Here is a 24,064-nt window from a genome sequence, read left to right as displayed (position 1 = left end):
TGTGTGTGTGTGTGTGTGTGTGTGTGTGTGTGTGTGTGTGTGTGTGTGTACAATGAAAAGATGCAAACATCCTTATCATTTATAAGAACAAGGGTGACAAGCCCATCTGCGGCAATAGCGGGGGTATATCACTCCTTTCAGCTACAACACAGAGTCTTGCCATCTTCAGAAGTTTTCTGATGACTCTGCCATAGTTGGATGCATCAGCAAGGGAGATGAGGCTGAGTACAGGGCTACGGTGGGAAACTTTGTCACATGGTGCGAGCAGAATCATCTGCAGCTTAATGTGAAAAAGACTAAGGAGCTGGTGGTGGACCTGAAGAGGGCGAAGGCACTGGTGACCCCTGTTTCCATCCAAGGGGTCAGTGTGGACATGGTGGAGGATTACAAATACCTGGGGATACGAATTGACAATAAACTGGACTGGTCAAAGAACACTGAGGCTGTCTATAAGAAGGGTCAGAGCCGTCTCTATTTCCTGAGCAGACTGAGGTCCTTTAACATCTGCCGGACGATGCTGAGGATGTTCTACTAGTCTGTGGTGGCCAGTGCTATCATGTTTGCTGTTGTGTGCTGGGGCAGCAGGGTGAGGGTAGCAGACACCAACAGAATCAACAAACTCATTCGTAAGGCCAGTGATGTTGTGGGGGTGGAACTGGACTCTCTGACGGTGATGTCTGAAAAGAGGATGCTGTCCAAGTTCAGAAGCAGGTGAAAACCTGGCCAGCAAAAGCCATCTCTGCTCTTCAAGACTGCTTTCAGCACACTGACTGGCACATGTTCAAGAAGGCTGCAACCGATGGCGACTCTACCAACTTAGAGGAGTACACAGCATCAGTGACCAGCTACATCAGCAAGTGCATTGATGATGTTACTCTGTCCAAGACCATCACTATACGTGCCAACCAGAAGCCGTGGATGACCGCAGAGGTGTGTGCGCTGCTGAGGTCCCGTGACTCGGCCTTCAGAGCAGGCGGCAAGACAGCTTTAACAACAGCAAGAGACAAACTGTCCCGAGCCATCAGAGGGGCAAAGCGTGCACACGCCCAGCTAATCCACAGTTACTTCCAGGACAGCGGCGACACGCGGCGCATGTGGAAAGGCATCCAGGACATCACCAATTACAGGACAACCTGACTGTGCAGATGATGCCTTCCTCCCAAATGCGCTGAATAACTTCTACGCCCGGTTTGAGGCGGAAAATGACGTGGTGGTGAGGAAGTCCACCCCTCCAGCGAATGACCAGATGCTGTGTCTCTCCGTGGCCGATGTGAGAAGAACCCTGTGCAGGGTCAACCCACGGAAGGCTGCTGGACCAGACAACATCCCTGGTAGAGTGCTCAGAGGATGTGCAGACCAGCTAGCAGATGTTCTCACTGACATTTTCAACATCCCCCTGAGCAGCGCCACCATTCCAATGTGCTTCAAGGCCGCCACCATCGTCCCTGTGCCGAAGAAGTCTTCAGTGTCCTGCCTAAATGACTACCATCCCATTGCACTTACATCCATCATCATGAAGTGTTTCGAGAGGCTTGTCATGAGGCATATCAAGACCCTGCTGCCCCCCTCACTGGACCCCCTACAGTTTGCGTACCATCCCAACTGCTCAACAGATGACGCCATTGCCACCACCCTCCAACTGGCTCTAACCCACCTGGACAAAAAAGACACATACGTTTGAATGCTGTTCATAGACTTCAGTTCAGCATTCAACACAATCATCCCTCAGAAACTGATTGGAAAGCTGAGCCTACTGGGCCTGAACACCTCCCTCTGCAACTGGATCCTAGACTTCCTGACTGGGAGACCTCAGTCAGTCTGGATCGGGAGCAGCATCTCCAACACCATCACACTGAGCACGGAGGCCCCCCAGGGCTGTGTGCTCAGTCCACTGCTGTTCACTCTGCTGACCCACGACTGTACTGCAACACACAGCTCGAACCACATCAGCAAGTTCGCCGATGACACGACCGTGGTGGGTCTCATCAGCAAGAACGACGAGTCAGCTTACAGAGAGGAGGTGCAGCGGCTAATGGACTGGTGCAGAGCCAACAACCTGTCTCTTAATGTGAACAAAACAAAAGAGATGGTTGTTGACTTCAGGAGGGCACAGAGCAACCACTCCCCGCTGAACATCGACAACTCCTCGGTAGAGATCATTAAGAGCACCAGATTTCTTGGTGTTCACCTGATGGAGAATCTCACCTGGTCTCTCAACACCAGCTCCATAGCAAAGAAAGCCCAGCAGCGTCTCTACTTTTTGCAAAGGCTGAGGAAAGTCCATCTCCCACACCCCATCCTCATCACATTCTACAGGGGTTGTATTGAGAGCATCCTGAGCAGCTGCATCACTGCCTGGTTCGGAAATTGCACCGTCTCGGATCGCAAGACCCTGCAGCGGATAGTGAGGTCAGCTGAGATCATCCAGGCCTCTCTTCCTGCCATCACAGACATTTACACTACATGCTGCATCCGTAAAGGAAACAGCATTATGAAGGACCCCATGCACCCCTCATACAATCTCTTCTCCCTCCTGCCGTCTGGGAAAAGGCTCCGAAGCATTCGGGCTCTCACGACCAGACTATGTAACAGTTTCTTCCCCCAAGCTATCAGACTCCTCAATACCCAGAGCCTGGACTGACACCTTGCCCTGTTTATTATTTATTGTAATGCCTGCACTGTTTTTGTGCACTTTATGCAGTCCAGTGTAGGTCTGTAGTCTAGTATAGCTTTCTCTGTGTTGTTTTTTTTTGTGTAGTTCAGTCTAGTTTTTGTACTGTGTCATGTAACACCATGGTCCTGAAAAACATTGTCTCATTTTTACTATGCACTGTTCCAGCAGTTATGGTCGAAACGACAATAAAAGTTGAGTTGACTTGACTTGACTTGGTGCGGCTGTAACGAAACCCAATTTCCCTCGGGATCAATAAAGTATGTTTGTCTGTCTGTGTGTCTGTTGCTGGAAAGGTCCTGGCTAAGGTGAAGCTTCAGAGGCTCATCATCAACACCACTGAGTCAATGCTGCCTGCATCGCAGTGTGGATTTAGGAAGAACAGGAGCACGATCGACATGATCTTCACAGCCTAGCAGCTTCAGGAAAAGTGCCCGGAGCAACATCAGGACCTGTTTATGGCCTTTGTTGACCTCTCCAAAGCATTCGACACTGTGCAAGGAGTGCTCTTATGGGATGTCCTCCTCAGGTTTGGCTGTCCCAATAAATTTGTTAACATCCTCCGCCAGTTCCATGATGGGATGACTGCTCGGGTAACCATAGGAGGGCAAGAGTCCAAGCCCTTCCTTGTACACACAGGGGTGAGGCAGGGGTGTGTGCTAGCACCAGTGCTCTTTAACATCTTCTTCCTGTGTGTTACCAAGCTTCTCCACAATGAGATTGAGGACAGCAGTGGTGTGGCAGTGGACATCAGATTAGATGGCAACCTCTTTAACATTAGGAGGCTCCACACAACCACCAAACTCCATAGAGAGCGGGTGCTGGAGCTGCAGTATGCAGATGACTGTGCTCTTGTGGCCCATACTCCGGAGGATCTTCAGACTGTCCTTGCTGTGGCGGTGAGAGCGTACAGCAGGATGGGGCTGACAGTCAATACCACCATGACAGAAGTGGTTTACCAGTGGAGCATCAGTGTCCCACCCACCCTACCTGCCCTCACTGTTGGTGATGAGAAGCTGTCAGTAGTGCCATCTTTCAAATATCTGGGGAGCATTCTCTCTGAGGATAGCGGCATTGACAATAGCATCCAGAGCTGCATTAAACAGGCATCAGCTGCCTTTGGGAGACTTCGGCATAGAGTCTTTCAGAACAGGAGCCTTCGTCCCTCTACAAAGGTTGCTGTATACCAAGCGTTCGGTGTCACCACCCTCCTTTATAGCTGTGAAGCTTGGGTAACCTACAGCCGTCACATCAAGTCCTTGGAGCGCTTCCACATAAGCTGCCTTCAGCGCATCCTGGGAATTACTTGGCGTGAGCGGGAGCCTCACACTGAAATACTCGTAAAGACCAACTGCAGAAGTATTGAGGCCATGATCACCCAGCGTCAGCTGCAGTGGCTGGGGCACGTGATAAGGATGCCCCCATGTCGGCTACTCTGCAGAGTGTCATATGGCCAGCTACATCACAGTCAACGCTCAGCTGGAGGGCTGAAGAATCGCTATAAGGATCAGATGAAGAATGCTTTAAGGAAGTGCAAGATCAGACCTGAGGACCTGGAGGATGTTGCTGCTGACCGTAACACTTGGCGACAGCTGTGTAGGGACGGAGTCCGTATTCCGGAGATGGAAAGAACAACCAGAAGACAGTGGAAGAGAGACAGGAGAAATGCAGCCACGGTTGCCATCACTACCACCACTACCACATATACATGTCCCACCTGCAATAGAACTTGTGGGTCCAGGACAGGACTGTATAGTCATCAAAGATCTCACTGTTAAAGGAGTGGACGTTGTCATTGGATTCTGATGGATAACCGAAGCAGAAGAGTGTGTGTGTGTGTGTGTGTGTGTGTTTCTGTGTGTGCACACACATGTTAATTGGGGGAAATATCAGAGAGTATGTATACATATTGAAGGTGAGTGTGCGCATCGAAGCATTTGTAAGTCCATTGTGTGTTGACAATGTGTGTGAGTTGCTCTAATAAAACATGTTCACTGTGTCTGAAAAGAATGGTTTCCAGTTACTAAGGGAAGTAACAATGTGTGATGCTGAGGCTCTGACTACAGTCTGCCCATCCTTCCTGTGTACGTGTGTGAGGGAGCTGTGTCTGCTTCTCTGAGGTGAATTATTGACCGAGGTCAATGCATTTGATCTGTCCGGGCTCAGTCTTGCAATGCTTCAATGTGCTGATTTCATAACGGTGAGGCTCCCAAGTCCAGCAGGGGTGTTTATCCCTTTCAATGTAATTAACTCCAGAGCTGCTGTATTAGGATTCAAAGTCATGCATTGGCCTATTTGTCAGAGCAAATGCGATCAGGATGCTGTGCCTCACCAAACAGTATGTGTTTTCATTGTATTTTGCCCATGTTAGTGAGTTCAGGGATTTGACATCTCCAGCTGATGCCTCCCAGCAGGTGGGGTTGGTGCCAGAATAAACTTCAGTTCCCCTGCAGGCTCTTATTACAGCTCAATTTTGAGTCTAATTATAACTTAAATTGTGTCTCTTAAACAAGGACAAATAAATCTGCATGTTTTACCTGGCTTAATGCTGCCAAACTTGTCCCCAAACGCTAAGTTGAACAAATAGGGGTGATATAATTTTTCAACCAGCAGGGCACCATCTGTCACTGACAATGTCTGTTCATCATGATTAATCCTGTAAATATTACACAGCTGGTTATAAACTGAGCATCAGCGATATTTGAACTACTTTACAAATCCATACGGAGTTTCAGTAAAGACCATGTCCTACCTCTTCCTCCAATGAGCCTCCTCCTGAAAAAAAAACAATTCTCAACTGACTGAGACTGACCATCAGCATACCATCCGCAGATTTCTTAACCAAGTTTTACAAGCTGCTGAAAATTCCCACTTAACTCATTCCCACTGACACACACAAAGAAAGAGGAACACAGAACCATGGGAGAAAGTACAAGGAATGTGTATGAAATTTATACCATAACTGAGAGGATGAAACTTACAGGAGAGATTGGACAGGTTGTGCATTTTTATCTGGATACGATGTTAAGGAGGAGCAGTTGGAGGAATTTAAGATTCTGAATGGATTTGATGGAGTGGGAGTGGAGAACTTATTTCTGCTCGTGTGTGACCAGAAGTCAAAGATAAAACATCAGTTGGTTGTTAATAAATCCCACAAGAAATGTAGTGAAGAGAATGTGGAACTCACTGCTACAGCAGTGGTTGAAGTGGAACAGCAGAGATTGATTGTAATGGGGAAGCTGGATAAACACATGAGGGACCATGGAGTTGGGGACACTGTTACTGGGTGTGGTGAGTAGGTGGGAGGAGGCTTGTGCACCAGGGAAACTGATAGGAGAGAATGGACTGGAAGACCTGTCTCTGAAGGAAAATGGGATATAATCTGATGAAGAATATATCTGAAAAATAAAACAATCTGTGGCAAATTCTCTAAAATAATGAACCTGATACAAGCCAAATATAAATGATAAATCTGCTGTGTGGGTCATATTCCGCAATTCACTCTCAGTTCCCACTGATCGACAGAGAGACCCTCACACACACCACACCAGACACACTCACAGCCTGTGACTGTAACTCTGAGTCTCAGGGGATATTATACATGGGAATCACAGAAACGATCACCAGCTCAGTGCTCTGATCAGAGTAACTCATTCCTGAGAAGGATGCAGACTGTCCTGTGATGTACAGATGTTATGGGAGGCCAGTTTGGGGACAACAATCCTGAACAGTCAAAACATCTGTCTGGTTTAAATCAGCTTACAACTTCAATAAAAATCAGTTTACAACTACAGTATTTGTAAATACCAATTGATTTAAAACACAACATTTTGTCACTGTGTACCTTTACGGAGCCAAACTGAAATCTCTCACCATGAGAAACATTACACTGTCTTTCTGATCCATCCATTCCTGTAACTTTGAGATTTCCTCCTGAATAGAATTCAGATGTTCATGAATCTCTCGAAGATTTTTTTCCATTGGATTCAGAATCCTCTCCTCTTCTTCCCTGATATCTCGGAGTGTGCGCTGCTCTCTCTCAGCGAGAACCCGGTGCAGTTCAGCAAAATGGGATGTGATCTGGGACTGAAGGCTGTGTGACTGTTCCTGTCAATGAAAGGAGAGGCTAGTTTACTATTTGAGGCTATTGTATTTCTTTCTGACATGGCAGGGTCTATTCAGCCGATTACATTTGAACCTGCTTTCAGATCCTCCGTGGACCTCACTGACAAGGCTTGTATGCCTCAATGACTCGAAAAGCTATGTTGGTTGGAGTCAGGGCTTTATGTTTTGCTTCTTGGTAGGGTCACCCATGCCAAACAGGTCAAGGGGTAGGGGTAGAGGTCAGACAAAGAGTCCTGCAGGTTTGCAGGTTCAGTTCAGGAACAATGTTGACTCTGTGCTTAAGAAGGCATACGGTGCATTGGCCTTCATCAATTGTGGGACTGAGTTTAAGAGCCAGGAGGTAATGTTGCAGCTACATAGGACCTTGGTCCGACCCCACTTGGAGGACTGTGCTCAATTCCGGTCGCCTCACTACAAGAAAGCTGTGGACACCATATGCAGAGTGCAGAGGAGATTTACAGGAATGTTGCCTGGATTGGGGAGCATGCCTTATGAGAATAGGTTGAGTGAACCCGGCCTTTTCTCCTTGGAGCGATGGAGATTGAGAGGTGACCTGATAGAGGTGTACAAGATAATGAGAGGCATTGATCATGTGGATAGTCAGAGTCTTTTCCCCAGGGCTGAAATAGCTAGCATGAGAGGGCACAGTTTTAAGCTGCTTGGAAATAGGTACAGAGGAGATGTCAGGGTTAAGTTTTTTACGCAGAGAGTGGTGAGTGCGTGGAATAGGCTGCCGGCGACGGTGGTGGAGGCGAATACGATAGGGTCTTTTAAGAGACTCCTGGATGAATACGTGGAGCTCAGAAAAATAGAGGGCTATGGGTAAGCCTAGGTAGTTTTATGGTAAGGACATGTTCAGCACAACTCTGTGGGCCGAAGGGCCTGCATTGTGCTGTAGGTTTTCTGTGTTTCTATGTTCCTACCAACAATCCTGCTTGATAAAACTAATTTTCTTTACAGAAATCATTCAACATTTGAGAGTGATAGCATTCCTAAGACTCTCCATCTGGGACTTGCATGATTGACAGTAGCAAAAACTGAGACATAGATACTGACATGTTGAGTGAAGCCCTAGACACCGCCAGAGATGGGTGACCTTCATTTTTGTCCTAAACGCCAGCGGTGTAACAGACAGTAAGTAAGTGGCTCTCAGATCTTCAATCACATTCCAACACATTTCCCTGAAACGGATTTTTCCTCACTGACCCATGAACTCCCGCCTGATTCACACACAACCCACCCTCACTGGGTTAATTACGGTAGTGAATTAAATGTTGAATCAGGATTCCTCAGCAACGTCGCCCACTGTGGTCACAGGGAGAACATGCAAACTCCACGCAGACAGCATAGAGAGCTCAGGCCACTGGAGCTGCCACACTCTGTATTCTGCATTCAAGAGAGCAAAGCTACACAAGATTGTAATTTCTGCTCAGGAGCCTCACCCGAACTCCAGAAATCTTCTCTTTCTGTTGTTGCTCCATTTCCTCGAAGTCTGATTTCCTTTTTGTGAGAGAGTCCAAGGAAGATTTAACCCGATCCTGGGAATTAAAGAGTTAATGGATTAGTCAAAAAAAAAAGACACAACATAAACAGACGAAGGAAAACGGGTTATTTTACCTTGTAAACTTCAACGGCTTCGTTAATCGGCAAGAAGTCATGAGACTTGTGTTCCCGCGAATCTCTACAGATCAGGCAGATCAGTGTCTTGTCCGTCTCACAAAACAGCTTCAATTCTTCCTCATGTTCCTCGCAGTGAAGTTTCTTTTCCTTCTCTTTCGGATTCAGGTTTAGTTTTCGAGCTTTCTCAGACAGATTTGCCAAGGCCCGATTGACCCTCAGGCTGCGGTCTGCAAACTCCTCTCTACATTCCGGGCAGGAGTTTCTCTCCTCCCTTTCCCAACACCGTGTGATACAGGAGCGGCAGAAGTTGTGTCCACACTCCAGTATAACCGGGTCGGTGAAGAAATCCAGGCAGATGGGACAAATTGCCTCTTCGGTTAAACTCTCGAAATGTTAACTCCAGCACTTCCTGGTTCAGGGTCCTTTCACATACGTGTAGCTTCTGAACCTCTGCAGTACCGCGATTGTCCACTAGGCGCGCTGCAGTCCCAGAGAATGAACATCTTGTTCCTGCAAATGCTCAGTGGGATAGAATCACGGCAATTTCCACATTGGGGTGGGATCAGAAATATATTAAACATGTCGGAATATAACTGAAAATCGAGAGAAAAGCCTGATTCGGTGTAAGATAGGAGTGAAGAGGAGAAGTCCTGAAAAACGAAACAGGCAGTTGATGTTCCAGATCAAGGATCTCGCCCCGCCGTCCATTCCCTTCTACAGATGCTGCCTGGCACGCTGAGTCCCCCCGGTATCACAGATATTTACTTATTTTATTTATTTATTTATTTTGATCGAAAGAGATTCAGACTAGAATGTAATTCCATGAAGTTGGGGACGTGGAAAGAATATTGTGCTGAGAAGAGAGGGATACAGTGGCGATGACTAACACGTGACTGCAGGACAAAGTAAAGGACAGGACATCAGGGTGAAAAAATCAGTTTTTGGTGAAGTCCTTATTTCTCCGCCCTTCCTGTGAAAAAGCATTCTGACATTTCCCCCATGTCCGCCTGGCCTCCATTGGAAGGCCATGTCTCCCTTATTCTGGACACTGGCGACAAGATAAATTATTTTATCAGAATGCATTTTATTCACAATAAAATATTCACAAGAATACTCTGAACCGTTCCATAGCTTTCCTTACGTATTCACACAGTTATTGTGTTACGTAGTTTTCTACTACATTCATTAAGAACAATCGAGCTGTTGTATCTCACACGGCTCCCGGGGGTGTTCACTACTGCAGTAATTGAGGTGCTTCCTCACCCAACCAGGCCGCTCCCTGTCCAGAGGCGGAAACCCCCTATACTGTACCTTCAGGGCGTTCCACGGCACCTACTCCTGCATTCTTAATGCGCCAGCATCCTCTAGATGAACAAGTTTCGGGCAGACCAAAGGGCGTCATTCACCGAGCTGACACTGGATGTCGTTTTTCTGTGCGTCGCTGGAAAACAGCCCCTAGATTAGAGTGCCCTCTGTCACGCATCTTCTCGGGATGAACCGTAACACAGGCCCCGCATCTCTCTCCACATCCTGTATGCAAAGCTCCAGTCGGGAAACAGGTGAGCGACCGTCCTTTCCCTGCTATTGTCATCTCGGGGCAGCGCATAGTGGGCGATGCTTCGGGCCTGCAGCGTGGACCAGACTGGGGGGAGGGTCCCTCACCACCCGCCAGGCAAGGTCTTGGTGCCAGTTTTGACGATGAGGCGTTTTGACAGATGATCTGGACAGGCTGCTGTGGGAACTAACACGATGGCACCAGAACATCTGCAGATGCTGGAAATCCAAGCAACACACGCAAATTGCGAGAGGAAATCAGCAGGCCAGGCAGCATCTGTGGAAAAGAGTAAAGAGTCGAGGTTTCGGGCCGAGACCCTTCATCAGGACTACCACACTGTGTCAATCGAGTCATTCTCCTGGCTTGTCTGCAGGATGTTCGCTGCGCACACAAAACGCTGGGAATCTCAGCATCTAAGGAGAACAGACGACGTTTCGTCAGTCATCAGGACCGGAAGCTCGGCTGTTTACTCTTTTCCACAGCTGCTGCCTGACCTGCTGAGTCCCTCCTGCATCTTGCAGGGATTTCTGTGATGCGCGGGTTTCCATCACCTGCTGATCCGTCTGGATGTGCCGAGCTGACCACTTCCTGAATGACAAGTGGCCGAATGTGTTGGCCCGGAGCAACTGCGACCAAGTTCAATAACGCAACCTTCACATCCAGGAGGCAACGTTACTGCCCGGAACTTGCTCTAATTCTGAGAACAAACTCGGCGCTTCCATCAGACTGAAATCTACGGTCCGTCACTCAAGCATATTCAGAGCCGAGGAGTGAGCCCCTCCCAGTGTCAGTGGGCTGAGCGTTTGGAGTGAACAAGGGCCGGAGTTTGCAACCGGCAGCGAGTGGGTCTGGGGGGAGGCCGGAAATCGGGAGTGGCGTCTCGGGCAAAATCCATCTACACGGAAGATAGCCGGCTTCTGTTTTCCACCGCGAAAAGGGCCTGTTTTCTGCAGCTGCCTCCGAAACCCGCCTCCTGCTGCTGGGAGCGGCCGTGCTCTCACCGATCCCCTGTGCAAGCCGACAGACTGGAGGGCAAGGCAGAGCAAGCCACAAAGGTAAACACGTATTTAAGGAATTAAATTTTATTCACAATTAGCATATCTACAAAAGATTGAAACAGTTCAAACGGCATTTTAAATTCTTAGTGCCAGATGGTCAACACATTAACACTATTTAAACCATTGCCAATCAGGTAGTCTCGGGGTAGCCGAAGAGATTGTGGAGACATTATTGGTGATCTTTAAATTTTCACCGGATTCCGGAGTGGTTTCGGAGGACTGGAAAATTGCAAAAGCCAGGAAATTAAAGACCGGTTCTTCTAACTTCACTGGTCGGGAAGACGCCGGACTCCGTTATTAAGCACAAAGTTTCGGGCACGTAATAGGTTGGACTTCAGTCCAGCATTCAACACAATCATCCCTCAGAAACTGATTGGAAAGCTGAGCCTACTGGGCCTGAACACCTCCCTCTGCAACTGGATCCTAGACTTCCTGACTGGGAGATCTCAGTCAGTCCGGATAGGGAGCAGCATCTCCAACACCATCACACTGAGTACGGGGGCCCCCACAGGGTTGTGTGCTCAGTCCACTGCTGTTCACTCTGCTGACCCACGACTGTGCTGCAACACACAGCTCGATCCACATCATCAAGTTCGCCGATGACACGACCGTGGTGGGTCTCATCAGCAAGAACGACGAGTCAGCTTACAGAGAGGAGGTGCAGCGGCTAACGGACTGGTGCAGAGCCAACAACCTGTCTCTGAATGTGAACAAAACAAAAGAGATGGTTGTTGACTTCAGGAGGGCACGGAGCAACCACTCCCCGTTGAACATCGACGGCTCCTCGGTAGAGATCGTAAAGAGCACCAAATTTCTTGGTGTTCACCTGATGGAGAATCTCACCTGCTCTCTCAACACCAGCTCCATAGCAAAGAAAGCCCAGCAGCGTCTCTACTTTTTGCGAAGGCTGAGGAAAGTCCATCTCCCACCCCCCATCCTCATCACATTCTACAGGGGTTGTATTGAGAGCATCCTGAGCAACTGCATCACTGCCTGGTTCGGAAATTGCACCATCTCAGATCGCAAGACCCTGCAGCGGATAGTGAGGTCAGCTGAGAAGATCATCGGGGTCTCTCTTCCCGCCACCATGGACATTTACACTCCACGCTGTATCCGCAAAGGAAACAGCATTATGAAGGACCCCATGCACCCCTCATACAATCTCTTCTCCCTCCTGCCGTCTGGGAAAAGGCACCTAAGCATTCGGGCTCTCACGACCAGACTATGTAACAGTTTCTTTCCCCAAGCTATCAGACTCCTCAATACCCAGAGCCTGGACTGACACCTTACTGCCCTACTGTCCTGTTTATTATTTATTGTAAATGCCTGCACTGTTTTTGTGCACTTTATGCAGTCCTGGGTAGGTCTGTAGTCTAGTGTAGCTTTCTCTGTGTTGTTTTTTTTTGTGTAGTTCAGACTAGTTTTTGTACTCTGTCATGTAACACCATGGTCCTGAAAAACGTTGTCTGGTTTTTACTATGTACTGCACCAGCAGTTATGGTCGAAATGACAATAAAATGTGACTTGACTTGACTTGACTTGACTTGAAGCAGCATTATTTTCCTAAGGGGAAATCTTGCCTGACAGATCTGAAGAAGGGTTTCAGAATGAGGTTTAATATCACCGGCATATGTCGTGAAATTTGCTAACATCGGTGGCAGTACAATGTAATACATGATAATATGTATAAAATAGGTAAATCAATTATGGTATATATTAAATAATTAAATTAAAAATTCGGAAGGATTTCGTTTACTATTCTCGTGTTAGTCTCCGCTGGAAATAGCGGGAGATTGAGAATAGTGTGGAAGGAAGGTCAGTACCTTTTAAGCCGTTATATTTAATAAAATTCTTCGTGGGAAAGTTCGACGCCGGGGAATCGAAGGACATCGACGTGGAAGAGAATTTAAATCACCTTAAAAAGTCTCTCCCTTTTAAAAGGACTGTGAGCTTTTGAACTTTTGGCATATCGCTCTAAAGAACTGTTTTATTTTCAATACCATTTTAAAGACTTTTTTTTTCAATACCGCTTTAAAGACTTTGAACATGCAGCGCTATTAAGAACTGTGAATGTGTCGCACAGCAGCTGGTTTCGGGTTACGTTTAGGTTTGTTTACTTTTGAGGGGGTTTGCTTCAGTGTTTAATAAACGTGTTATTTGTTATAAAAACCCTTGCCTATCTCATCTATATTTATTGTTGCCTGAATACGTAACACTTCTCCCAAGAAGACCCCCTTCCTGACGGTAACAATGAGAAGAGGGTATGTCCGGGGTGATGGGTTCCTTTCTGAGGCACCACTCCTTGAAGATGTCTTGGATACTACAGAGGCTAGTACCTAAGACAGAGCTGACTAATTTTGCAACTTTCAGTAGCTTGTACAGTAGCACCCCCCAGTAGAACCCCAAAGTACCCCCAGCTCCCCCCTCCCATGCACAAGCAGCAGCAAAGCAACGACCATCCCCCCTCCTCCACCAGCAAAAAAACATCAGCACCCCCCACCGAGCACTCAAGCCTGCAGCAAAGCATCAGTAAAGACACAGACTTGCAGTAGCCCAAAGACTACTCGTTCACCCGGTAATTCAACATAACAGGCTCTCTCTCTCTCCCTAATAAGGGGAAAAGGGGTGTCCTCATTTCGCAGCGAGAGGGGAGACAACAAACAACGCGCTGATTTACAACGTTAAAATTCTGTTGCGTTGCTTTTTCTGCTTTTTCTCCTCTGCCATGGAATTTCTGAACAGTCCATGAACCTACAAACACTACCTCTCTATTTTGCTCTCTTTTACACCATTCATTCATTTATTCACTCTCCTTGTATTTACTAATCTACCTATTTATTGTCTGTCTACTTATTTGTCTATTTATTTATTTTTATTGTAATTACTTTTTACGTATTACTGTGTATTTCAGCTGGAAAACAACAAATTCTGTGCGATACTGTAAGTCAATGATAACAAACCCTGTTCACAAAGGAAAATCTGCAGATGCTGGAAATCCGAGCAACACACACAAAATGCTGGAGGAACTCAGCAGGCCAGGCAGCGTCTATGGAAAAGAGTACAGTCAATGTTTTGGGCAAACCTAATTCTGATTCTGACTGACTGGATGTGGTGAACTACATTTACCTGTCTGGACAAGCACCCCCCCCCCCCCCCCCGCTGACTGCTCCTGTGGCTCCTCCCACAGACCCCCTGCTGACTGCTCCTGTGGCTCCTCCCACAGACCCATGTATAAAGGCGATTGGAGGCACGGCTCCTCCCTCAGTCTCCAGGATGTCGTGTGGGGATCTCTTGCTGCTGACTGCTCTCTTCCAGCGAATAAAAGCCTATATCTCGCCTCACGCCTCCAAGAGTTATTGATGGTGCATCACTGGATACCAGGGGTTGAAAATGAAGCTGAAAGCAACAATGAGGAGGAAAACTCCACCTTGACCTTTATTGCAAAAGGATTTGAATCCGGATCGAACTTAGACTACATTAGTCTATTTATGAAAAAATTACATAATTCAAACATGTTTCTGATCTGACAATGAGGAATTGTGGTTCGTTGCATCAAAGCAGGGCTGTAAGAGATGAAGTCAGGTAGTTTTCCTGTGTCTGAGTAATCCCAGTGTATCCAGCATCTTACAATGTCATATTGTCTCCGGACGGCCCTTTTTATTGTAATTGTTTGCATGCATTTTACACTATTTAAATCACAATTCCCCAAACATTATACTTAACCACTTTTTCACCCTCCTGCCTGACTCTTCTATGTATACCCCTGCCACACGTATCTTCCCTCAGTTCAGTCTGTCCCCTGATCTGAAGAACATCAGGAACAGAAACAAGAGGAGGCCATTCAGTTCCTCACACCTGCTGTCTATTAAATAACGTCAACACCATTTGCCTGTGTTGATGTCATTTCCATGATTTTCTTTGCTATTAAGAAAATCTACCACTGACTCTCCTGAACATACTGGCTCTCTAAAAGTCCCCACACCAAACCCACACCCGGACCGTGAACTCGAAATATTCACTCCTTCTTGGTGAATTAATTTATCATCTTCGGAATGGTCATCCCCTCACTGTGACCCCTCCTTCTAGATGCCCCAGAAACCAGAAACATCTTCCCTGTGAAGTCAGGAAGAAGTTTGTAAGTTTCAGTTTGATGGCCACACATTCTTTGGAATTATAGTTGGTGTGATTTTGTTCCTGACAGTCCAACAGAAGAGGTACATGGGGATGTGGCCATCACCTTAGGCATGCTCCACTCCCCACTCACGCCACACACACACACCTGGGCTGAGGCACAGAAAACATTACCCACTGCCTCCCCTCTAACTCTCCAAAACTTGATCCTCCCTCTGACTCTTCCCTACCCCTCAATCAACCATCCTCTTTCCTACATCTCCACATCCCTCATTCCCCAGCACAGGCCCTCATTCCTTCTGCCCCCCACCTTGATCCTTGGTGCTCCCCTTTCCTCTCTGCATCCTCTCTCACCCCACCTCCATGCACTCCACAACCTCAGTCCTTTCCATTCACTCACTCTCCAGCTCTGAGAACTCGACTCCATTTACCAAAAGGCCCCTACCAGGGAGTCAAAGGTCTTCACACACTCCTCCCAGTGTGGGTTTCTTTCTGCCCCTCTGACTCTCAGATTTCCAATGCCTTGTCCTCTCCATCTGGGACAGTGGGACACAAGATTGTGATTGAATAACTGTACCAAAACAATTTTAATGGATGGCCAGGACTGGCAGCACAGCAGCCTCAGGTGTGATAGATGGAGACCAAAGATTGGGGAGCAGGCAGGTCACGATGTTGGTTAGGGAGTGCATCACCACTGAGCTTACAGAGATATTCCTGCGGGAATGTGTAGTGAGGTTAAATTGGTAGGTTAAAAATAAGAGGGAGGCAAACATTGGAGCAATTTTCTCTACAGTATCTCAAGAGATATACTTAGGAATGCATCCAGCGAGACTATAATGGTCGAAGTCAGAAATGAGAGGAGGATTATCACTTTGTTGGGATTTAAGTATAGGTACCCAAAAGTCAGTGGGAATTGTGAGAACCCAATTGAAGGGAGATGGCAGATAATTTTTGGAATAATAAAATTGCAATCAAGAGGTGAGTTCAACATCCTTAATATTGACTGGGACAGACATAGTGCTGAGGGATCTGCCAGGGCACAATTTGTAAAATGTGTTCCTGAAATTTTGACAAGATATATGTAGATAGTTCAACTAGAGAAGGTATTACACTTGACTGCCTCCTAGTAACTGAGGCTGGAGAATGGTTAGTCTGTCAGTGGGAAGCATTTTGCCCAAGTGAGCATCTTTTTGTGAGTTTTAAAATAATTATGGAGAAAATGGGCCTGTGCTGAACCTGCATCTACCTGGAAAGACTCTCTCTCTCTCTCTCTCTCTCTCTCTCTCTCCTTCCCCCTCTCCCTCTCCCTCTCCCTCTCCCTCTCTCTTTCTCTCCGTCTCTCCCTCTCTCTCCCTCTCTCTCTCTCTCTCCCTCTCCCTCTCTCTCTCTCTCCCTCTCCCTCTCTCTCTCCCTCTCCCTCTCTCTCTCTCTCCCTCTCCCTCTCCCTCCCTCCCTCCCTCCCTCAGACAGACACACACACCATGTGAGCTCAGGAATTTACCTTTATCCACAGCCTCATCTTCACGTGCTTACACGCCGTCTCACCTGAACCTCCCTCAGCACTGATCCCTCCTGTCCTTTCCTTCAGTGTTTCTCTTGGCCCTCCTCCGTATGCCCTTCCTCAGACCTCGTGCCTCCAACACTTCCCCACCCCTCCCTTTGCTGCACCCTGTGCTACCTTCCTGTGGCCCCTGCGTTGGGCTCTCCTTCCCACCCAGGTGAGTGACATGATCCTTGCTTGAGTGACCCAACTGTCCCAAATGGTCATGTGAGTGAGGCTGAGTGACGGATGGAGCGAAAGGGGCAATGAAACACTGAGTGAAGGAGGGGCAGAAAAAAATCCACATTGAGAACAGCGAGTGACCTTTGATCCTTCACTCCCTGCTCTCCCAGGGCTGGACGACGGGTGAGAGAGGAAAGGGGTTTCCATGTCACCCACACCTCATTCATCCTTGTTCATGCTTGAATTCAGGACTCTGCCAATCCAGTTCATAAATGTTTCAAAAGTTCAGTTCATGGCAGCACCGCGTTCAACCAGAAGATGGCGATAGAAGGCTGCCCAAAGTTTCACGACGAGAATCCCTGCCTCGGGCCGGGATCCTTTGTCAGGACTGAAGAGAGGGGGCAGGGACCCTATAAAGAAGGTGGGGGGAGGGTGGGAAGGAGAAAGCTTGTAGGTGCCAGGTGAAAAACCAGTAAGGGGAAAGATCAAGGGGTGGGGGAGGGGAGCAGGGAGTGGATAGGCAGGAAAGGTGAAGAAGGAATGTAAGGGGAAAGCACTCTGGATAGTAGAAGGAGGCAGAAGGCCCCCTGGGCCTTCTTCCTGCACTCGATCTTTTCATCTCTAACTGTAACCATCGCTGAGACATCAACCGTCTCAACTTCACCACTCCTCTCTCCTGTTCCAACCTCACTCCCTCTGAACGCACTGCCCTCTGCTCTCTCCACAGTAATCCTAACCTCACCATTAAATCTACAGACAAAGGAGGTGCTGTAGTAGTCTGGCAGACGGACCTCGACCTCACTGAGGCCAAACAACTGCTCTCTGACAAGGACACCACCAAAAAACATCAAACCATTGTCTTCCGTACCATCACCACCCTTATCAACTCCGGAGACCGTCCATCCTCAGCCAAAAACCTCATAATTCCCACATCCCGCACTGCTCGGTTTTACCTCCTCCCCAAGATTCACAAGTCTGACTTTCTTCAGACCAAGGGTGTAGCTCTGGGCACTCACATGGGCCCCAGTTATGCCTGCCTCTTCGTTGGTTATGTAGAACAGTCCACTGTTCTACACAGTCTCTGGAGACAGACTGTCCACTGATATCTTCTATAAACTTACTGACTCTCATAACTACCTCGACTATACTTCTTCACACCTTGCCAAATGTAAAAATGCTATTCTCTATTCCCAGTTCCTCTGTCTCTGCCGCATCTGCTCCCAGGATGAGGCTTTCCGTTCCAGGACATCTCAAATGTCCTCTTTCGTTAAGAATCATGGTTTCCCTTCTGCCGTCATTAATGATGCCCTCACCCGCATCTCCTCCATTTCCCGCTCTTCGGCCCTCACCCCATCCTCCCGTCACCACAACAGGGACCGTGTTCCCCTTGTCCTCACCTACCACCCCACCAGCCTCCGGATCCAGCATATTATCCTCTGCAACTTCTGCCACCTTCAACAGGACCCCACTTTCCCTCTCAACCCCTCTCTGCTTTTTGCAGGGATCGTTCCCTCCACGACTGCCTGGTCCACACGTCCCGTCCCCACAGATCTCCCACCAGGCACTTATCCCTGCAAGTGTAAGTGCTACACCTGACCCTACACCTCCTCTCTTACCACCATTCAGGGCCCCAAACAGTCCTCCCAGGTGAGGCCACACTTCACTCGTGAGTCTGTTGGGGTCATCTATTGCATCCGGTGCTCCCGGTGTGGCCTACTCTACATCGGCGAGACCTGACGCAGATTGGGGGACCGCTTCGTCGAGCACCTCCGCTCTGTCCGCCACAACAGACAGGATCTCCCAGTTGCCACCCACTTCAACTCTGCTTCACATTCCCACTCAGATATGTCCATACATGGCCTCCTCTACTGCCATGATGAGACCAAACTCAGGTTGGAGGAGCAACACCTCATATACCGTCTGGGTAGTCTCCAGCCCCTTGGCATGAACATTGAGTTCTCAAACTTCCGGTAATTTCCTCCCCCTCCCTTCCCCCATCCCAGTTTCACTCAGCTCCCTCTTCCAGCTGCCTATCATCTCCCTCATGGTTCCGTCTTCTTCTACTACCCATAGTGCTTTCCCCTTACATTCCTCCTTCACCTCTCCTGCCTATCCCCTCCCTGCTTCCCCTGCCCCACCCCTTGATCTTTCCCCTTACTGGGTTTTCACCTGGCACCTACCGGCTTTCTCCTTCACACCCTCCCCCCACCTTCTTTCTAGGCCCCTGCCCCTCCCCCTCCAGCCCTGACGAAGGGTCTCGGCTGAAACATTGTCTGTTTGTTTCCACGGATGCTGCCTGACCTGCTGAATTCCTCCAGCGTGTTGTGCGTGTTGCTTTGACCCCAGCATCTGCAGAGTATTTTGTGTTGACAATCCCCGCTTGCTGCTGGAAACCGGTACTGCAGGAAGAGCCAAAAAAATGTCGCAACTCTGCTGGAACAGGAGTGGGAATTTGATTATGGAATGTGGGCATCGGCAACAGGACCAACAGTTACTGCCCACCGACTGCCCTTGAGAAGTCGAAATGAGCAACCTCAACTGATGCAGTCAGTGCTGTGTCATCTATTTAGATCAGATCTTCGACTCGATGGGCTGAATGGTCTGCTTCTGCTCCTATATCTTGTGGTCAATACCTCAATAATAGTGCTTACTGGAGCTAGTGTTCCATTAACGGCAGAAGTCATTACATAATTAGCAAGACTATTCGTGCAATTTACTATCCCAACTTCAACACCAATCAGCCTAACAATATCCACCAACCAATAACTTTGTTCTTCCCTGTGACTGTGTGGTTTTATTCTGGGGGCTCCGGATTCCTCCCACGGTACAAAGTCATATGGTTAATAGACCACTGTAAATTGTTGTGATGAATTGGTTAAATGCGTAGGCTGCTGTTTGGTGCTGCTCACGTGTTGGAATGAGACAGTCCTCACCATGGGATCAGAGGTGGGGAGGGTTAGCAACTCTAAATTCTTAGGTATTACTTTTTCAGTGAATTTGTCTCAGGCCCAGCATGTAAGTGTAATTACGAAGAAAGCACAGCAGTGCCTCGAATTCCTTAGGAGTTTGTGTTGTTTCTGCATGATATTTAAAGCTTTGACAGATTTCTATAGATGCGAAATGGAGAGTATATTGCCTGGCTGCATCACAGGAGGGTACAAAAGTCCTAGGACTTGCACCATCAGATTCAGGAACAGCTGTTACACCTCAATCATCAGGCTTTTGAACAGAAGGGGATAATTTCACTCAACTTCACTTGCCCCACCATTGAAATGTTCCACAATGAATGTACTGGCATTCAATGACTTTTTACCTCATGTTCTCCTTATTTATTGCTATTTATTTATTTATAATTTCTTTTGCACAGCTTGTTGGCTTCTGTACTCTGGTTGAACACCTTAGTTGGGTGGTCTTCCATTGATTCTGTTATAAGACCATAAGATATAGGAGCAGAATTAGCCCATCTGGCATATCAAGTCTGCTCTGCCATTCAATCATAGCTGTACTTTTTTTTCTCTTCCTCAACCCCAGTTCCCGTCCTTCTCCCCATAGCCTTTGATGCCGTGTCCAATCAAGAATCTATCAACCTCTGCCTTACATACACCCAATGACCTGGCCTCCACAGCTGCATGTGGCAACAAATTCCACAAATTCACCATCCTCTGGCTAAAGAAATTTCTCCGCATCTCTGTCTTGAAAGGGTGCCTCTCTATCTTGAAGTTGTGACCTCTTGTCCTAGACTGTCCCACCATGTGAAACGTCCTTTCAACATCTACTCTGTCTAGGCCTTTCAACACATGAAAGGTTTCGATGAGAACCTCCAAATCCTTCTGAATTCCAGTGAGGACAGACCCAGAGCCATCAAACATTCCTCGTATTATAACCCCTTCATTCCTGTAATCATCCTTGTGAACCTCCTCTTGACCCTCTCCAATGCCAGCACATCTTTTCTAAGATGAGGGGCCCAAAACTGTTCAGAATACTAAAGGTGAGGCCTCACTAGTGCCGTATAAAGCCTCAGCATCACATCCCTGCTCTTGTACTCTAGACTTCTTGAAATGAATGCCAACATTGCATTTGCCTTCCTCACCGTTGACTCAACCTGCAAGTTAACCTTCAGGGTGTTCTCCACAAGGACTCCCAAGTCCATCTGCATCACAGATTCCTGTATTTTCTCCCCGTTTAGAAAATACTCCACACATTTATTTCTACTACCAAAGTGCATGACCATGCATTTTCCAACATTGTATTTCATTTGCAACTTTCTTGCCCATTCTCCTAATCTATATAAGTCCTTCTACATCCTACCCATTTCCTCAATACACCTGCACCTCCACAAATCTTTGTATCATCTGCAAACTTGCCAACAAAGCCATCTACAAACACTTGTATTTCATCATCCAAATAATTTATATACAGCATAGAAATAAATGGTCCCAGCACTGACCCCTGCGGAACACCACTAGTCACGGGCAGCCAACCAGAAAAGTATCCTTTTATTCCCACTCACTGCCTCCTACCAATCAGCCAATGTGCTAAACACGTTAGTAACTTTCCAGTAATACCATAGGCTCTTAGCTTGGTAGGCAGCTTCATGTCAACGGCCTTCTGAAAGTCCAAACATACAACATCCACTGCATCCCCTTTATCTATCCTACTTGTAATCTCCTCAAAGAAATCCAACAGGTTCATCAGGCGGGATTTTCCCAGACGGAAACCATACTGACTTTATACTATCTTGTCCTGTGTCACCAAGTACTCCATCACCTCATCCTTAACAATTGACTCAAACATCTTCCCAACCACTGAGGTCAGGCTAACTGTTCTATAATTTCCTTTCTTAAAGAGTGGAGTGACATTTGCAGTTTTCCAGTCCTCTGGCACCATGCCACAGTCCAATGATTTCTGAAAGATAATTTCTAATGCCAGCACAATCAATAACAGTACTTCTTTCAGAACCCTAGGGTGCAGTTCCTCTGGTCCGTGTGACTTATGTACCTTTAGTCTTTCAGCTTTTTGAGCACCTTCTCTCTTGTAATAGTAACTGCACCCACTTCTCTTCCTTCACACACTGCAACATCAGGCATACTGTTAATGTCTTCCATAGTGAAGACTGATGCAAAATAGTTATTTAGTTCACCGGCCATCTCCTTGCCCTTGTTATAATTCCTCCTGCCTCATTTTCTAGTGGTCCTATATCCTCTCTCATTTCTCTTTTATTTTTAATATACTTGACAAAACTTACACCATCCACTTTGATATTATTTGCTAGATGTTTTCATATTTCATCTTTCCCTGCAAATGATTTTTTAAGTTGCTCTCTGTAGGTTTTTAAAAACTTCCCAATCCTCTTTCTTCCCACTAATTTTTGCTTTGTTGTATGCCCTTTCTTTTGCTTTTACAATAGCTTTGACTTCCCTTGTTGGTTGTACTATTTTACCATTTGAGTATTTCTTCATTTTTGGAAGAAATGAAGAAATACTCATGTCCTGCACTTTCCTCATTTTTCCCTTAGCTTTGACTTCCCTTGTCAGCCATTGTTGTGCTATTTTACCATTTGGAATACACATGTCCTGCAGCTTCCTCATTTCCCCAGAAACACACACCATTGCTGCTCTGCTGACATCCCTGCCAGCAGCTCCTTCGAATTTTCTTTGATCAACTCCTCTCTCATAGAAAACATAGAAAATAGGTGCAGGAGTAGGCCATTCAGCCCTTCGAGCCTACACCACCATTCAGTATGATCATGGCTGATCATCCAACTCAGAACCCTGTACCTGCTTTCTCTCCATACCCCCGATCCCTTTAGCCACAAGGGCCATATCTAACTTCCTCTTAAATATAGCCAATGAACCGGCCTCAACTGTTTCATGTAGCAGAGAATTCCACAGATTCACCACTCTCTGTGTGAAGAAGTTTTTCCTCATCTCGGTCCTAGAAGGCTTCCCCTTTATCCTTAAACTGTTACCCCTTGTTCTGGACTTCCCCAACGTACCACTGTAATTTCCCTTACTCCACTGAAATACTGCTACAACAGAATTTATTTTCTCCCTATCAAGTTTCAAGTTGAACTCAATCATAATGTGATCATCGGTTCCTAAAGGTTCTATTACCTTAAGTTCCCTAATCGATTCTGCTTCATTACATAACACCCAATCTAGTATAGCTGATCCACGAGTAGGCTCAATGACAAACAGCTTTAAAAAGCCATCTCTTAGGTATCCAACAAACTCACTCTCTTCAGATCCATTACCAACCTGATTTTCCCAATTGACCTGCATGTTAAAATCTCCCATGACTACCATAACATTGCCCTTTTGGCTCACCTTTTCAATTTCCTATAGTTACAGTTATAATTCTGTAGATTTGTTGAGTATTCCCAGAAGCAAATTAATTTCAGGGTTGTATGCAGTGACATTTATGTACGTTGATAATAACATTTGATTTGAACTTTAAAATAACCCTCTTCACTGTCCACTATATCAGCAATATTAGAGTCCTCCACAAACCTACTAAATATGCCACCTACAATCTCCTTCAAATCAATTCCTGCAGTACACCATTGTTCGGAGACCTCCACCTAGCTAATTCTGTATCCAATTAGCCAGTTCATACTGTATCCCACATGATCTTACTCTGTGGGGTAGCCTACCATGAGATACCTCATTAAATACTTCACTGAAGTCCATGCAGACAATGTCTACTGCACTTCCATTATCCATCATCTTTGTTACATCTTCAGGAAACTCAGTCAACTTCATGAGACATGACTCTCCATGCTGAAAGCCAAACTGGGTGTCTCTAATTAGTCCTTGCCTTTCCAAATGACTGTAGATCCCATCTCTCAGAATCCCTTCCTTTAATCTATGCACCACCAATGGTTTATAGGGTGGCTCAGTTTGAGGCCGTAGCTAAGAAGGGATGGAAGGTCCAACCAGGGAACTCCAAGCTGTCATCAGTGGTGGAAAAGTTTCTGAGAGTTAGGAAGAAACTGATTAGGGACTGTTATGCATGGGAAATCATGTCTCACAAATTGAAGTTGCTTGAAGAGGTATCAGTGAGGATTGATCAGCACAGGGTGTAGTGATCATCCACATGACTTCACTAATTCTGTTGACGTTGATTGTGGACCACACTTGGAGTATTGTGTGCATTTCTGCTTCCCCAACTATGAGAAGAAT

The 24,064-nt window shown here is 46.9% G+C and overlaps 1 protein-coding gene across 1 annotated transcript in view; it reads right to left on the bottom strand.

Annotated features, from left to right (window-relative positions):
* LOC140722250 (nuclear factor 7, brain-like) overlaps nt 1-24,064 on the bottom strand; it is a 50,277-nt gene that overhangs the window by 12,219 nt on the left and 13,994 nt on the right. Inside the window, exons 2-6 of the mRNA XM_073037039.1 lie at nt 8,414-8,800; nt 8,239-8,334; nt 6,545-6,778; nt 5,424-5,446; nt 5,209-5,327 (exon numbers count right to left, since the gene is read on the bottom strand). Coding sequence (XP_072893140.1) covers nt 5,209-5,327; nt 5,424-5,446; nt 6,545-6,778; nt 8,239-8,334; nt 8,414-8,800 — 859 coding nt within the window. The remainder of the gene's footprint in view (nt 1-5,208; nt 5,328-5,423; nt 5,447-6,544; nt 6,779-8,238; nt 8,335-8,413; nt 8,801-24,064) is intronic.

This window comes from Hemitrygon akajei, chromosome 2, assembly GCF_048418815.1.
Source record: "Hemitrygon akajei chromosome 2, sHemAka1.3, whole genome shotgun sequence".
Classification (NCBI taxonomy): Eukaryota; Metazoa; Chordata; class Chondrichthyes; order Myliobatiformes; family Dasyatidae; genus Hemitrygon; species Hemitrygon akajei.
This window is presented reverse-complemented; position numbering and strand designations above follow the sequence as displayed.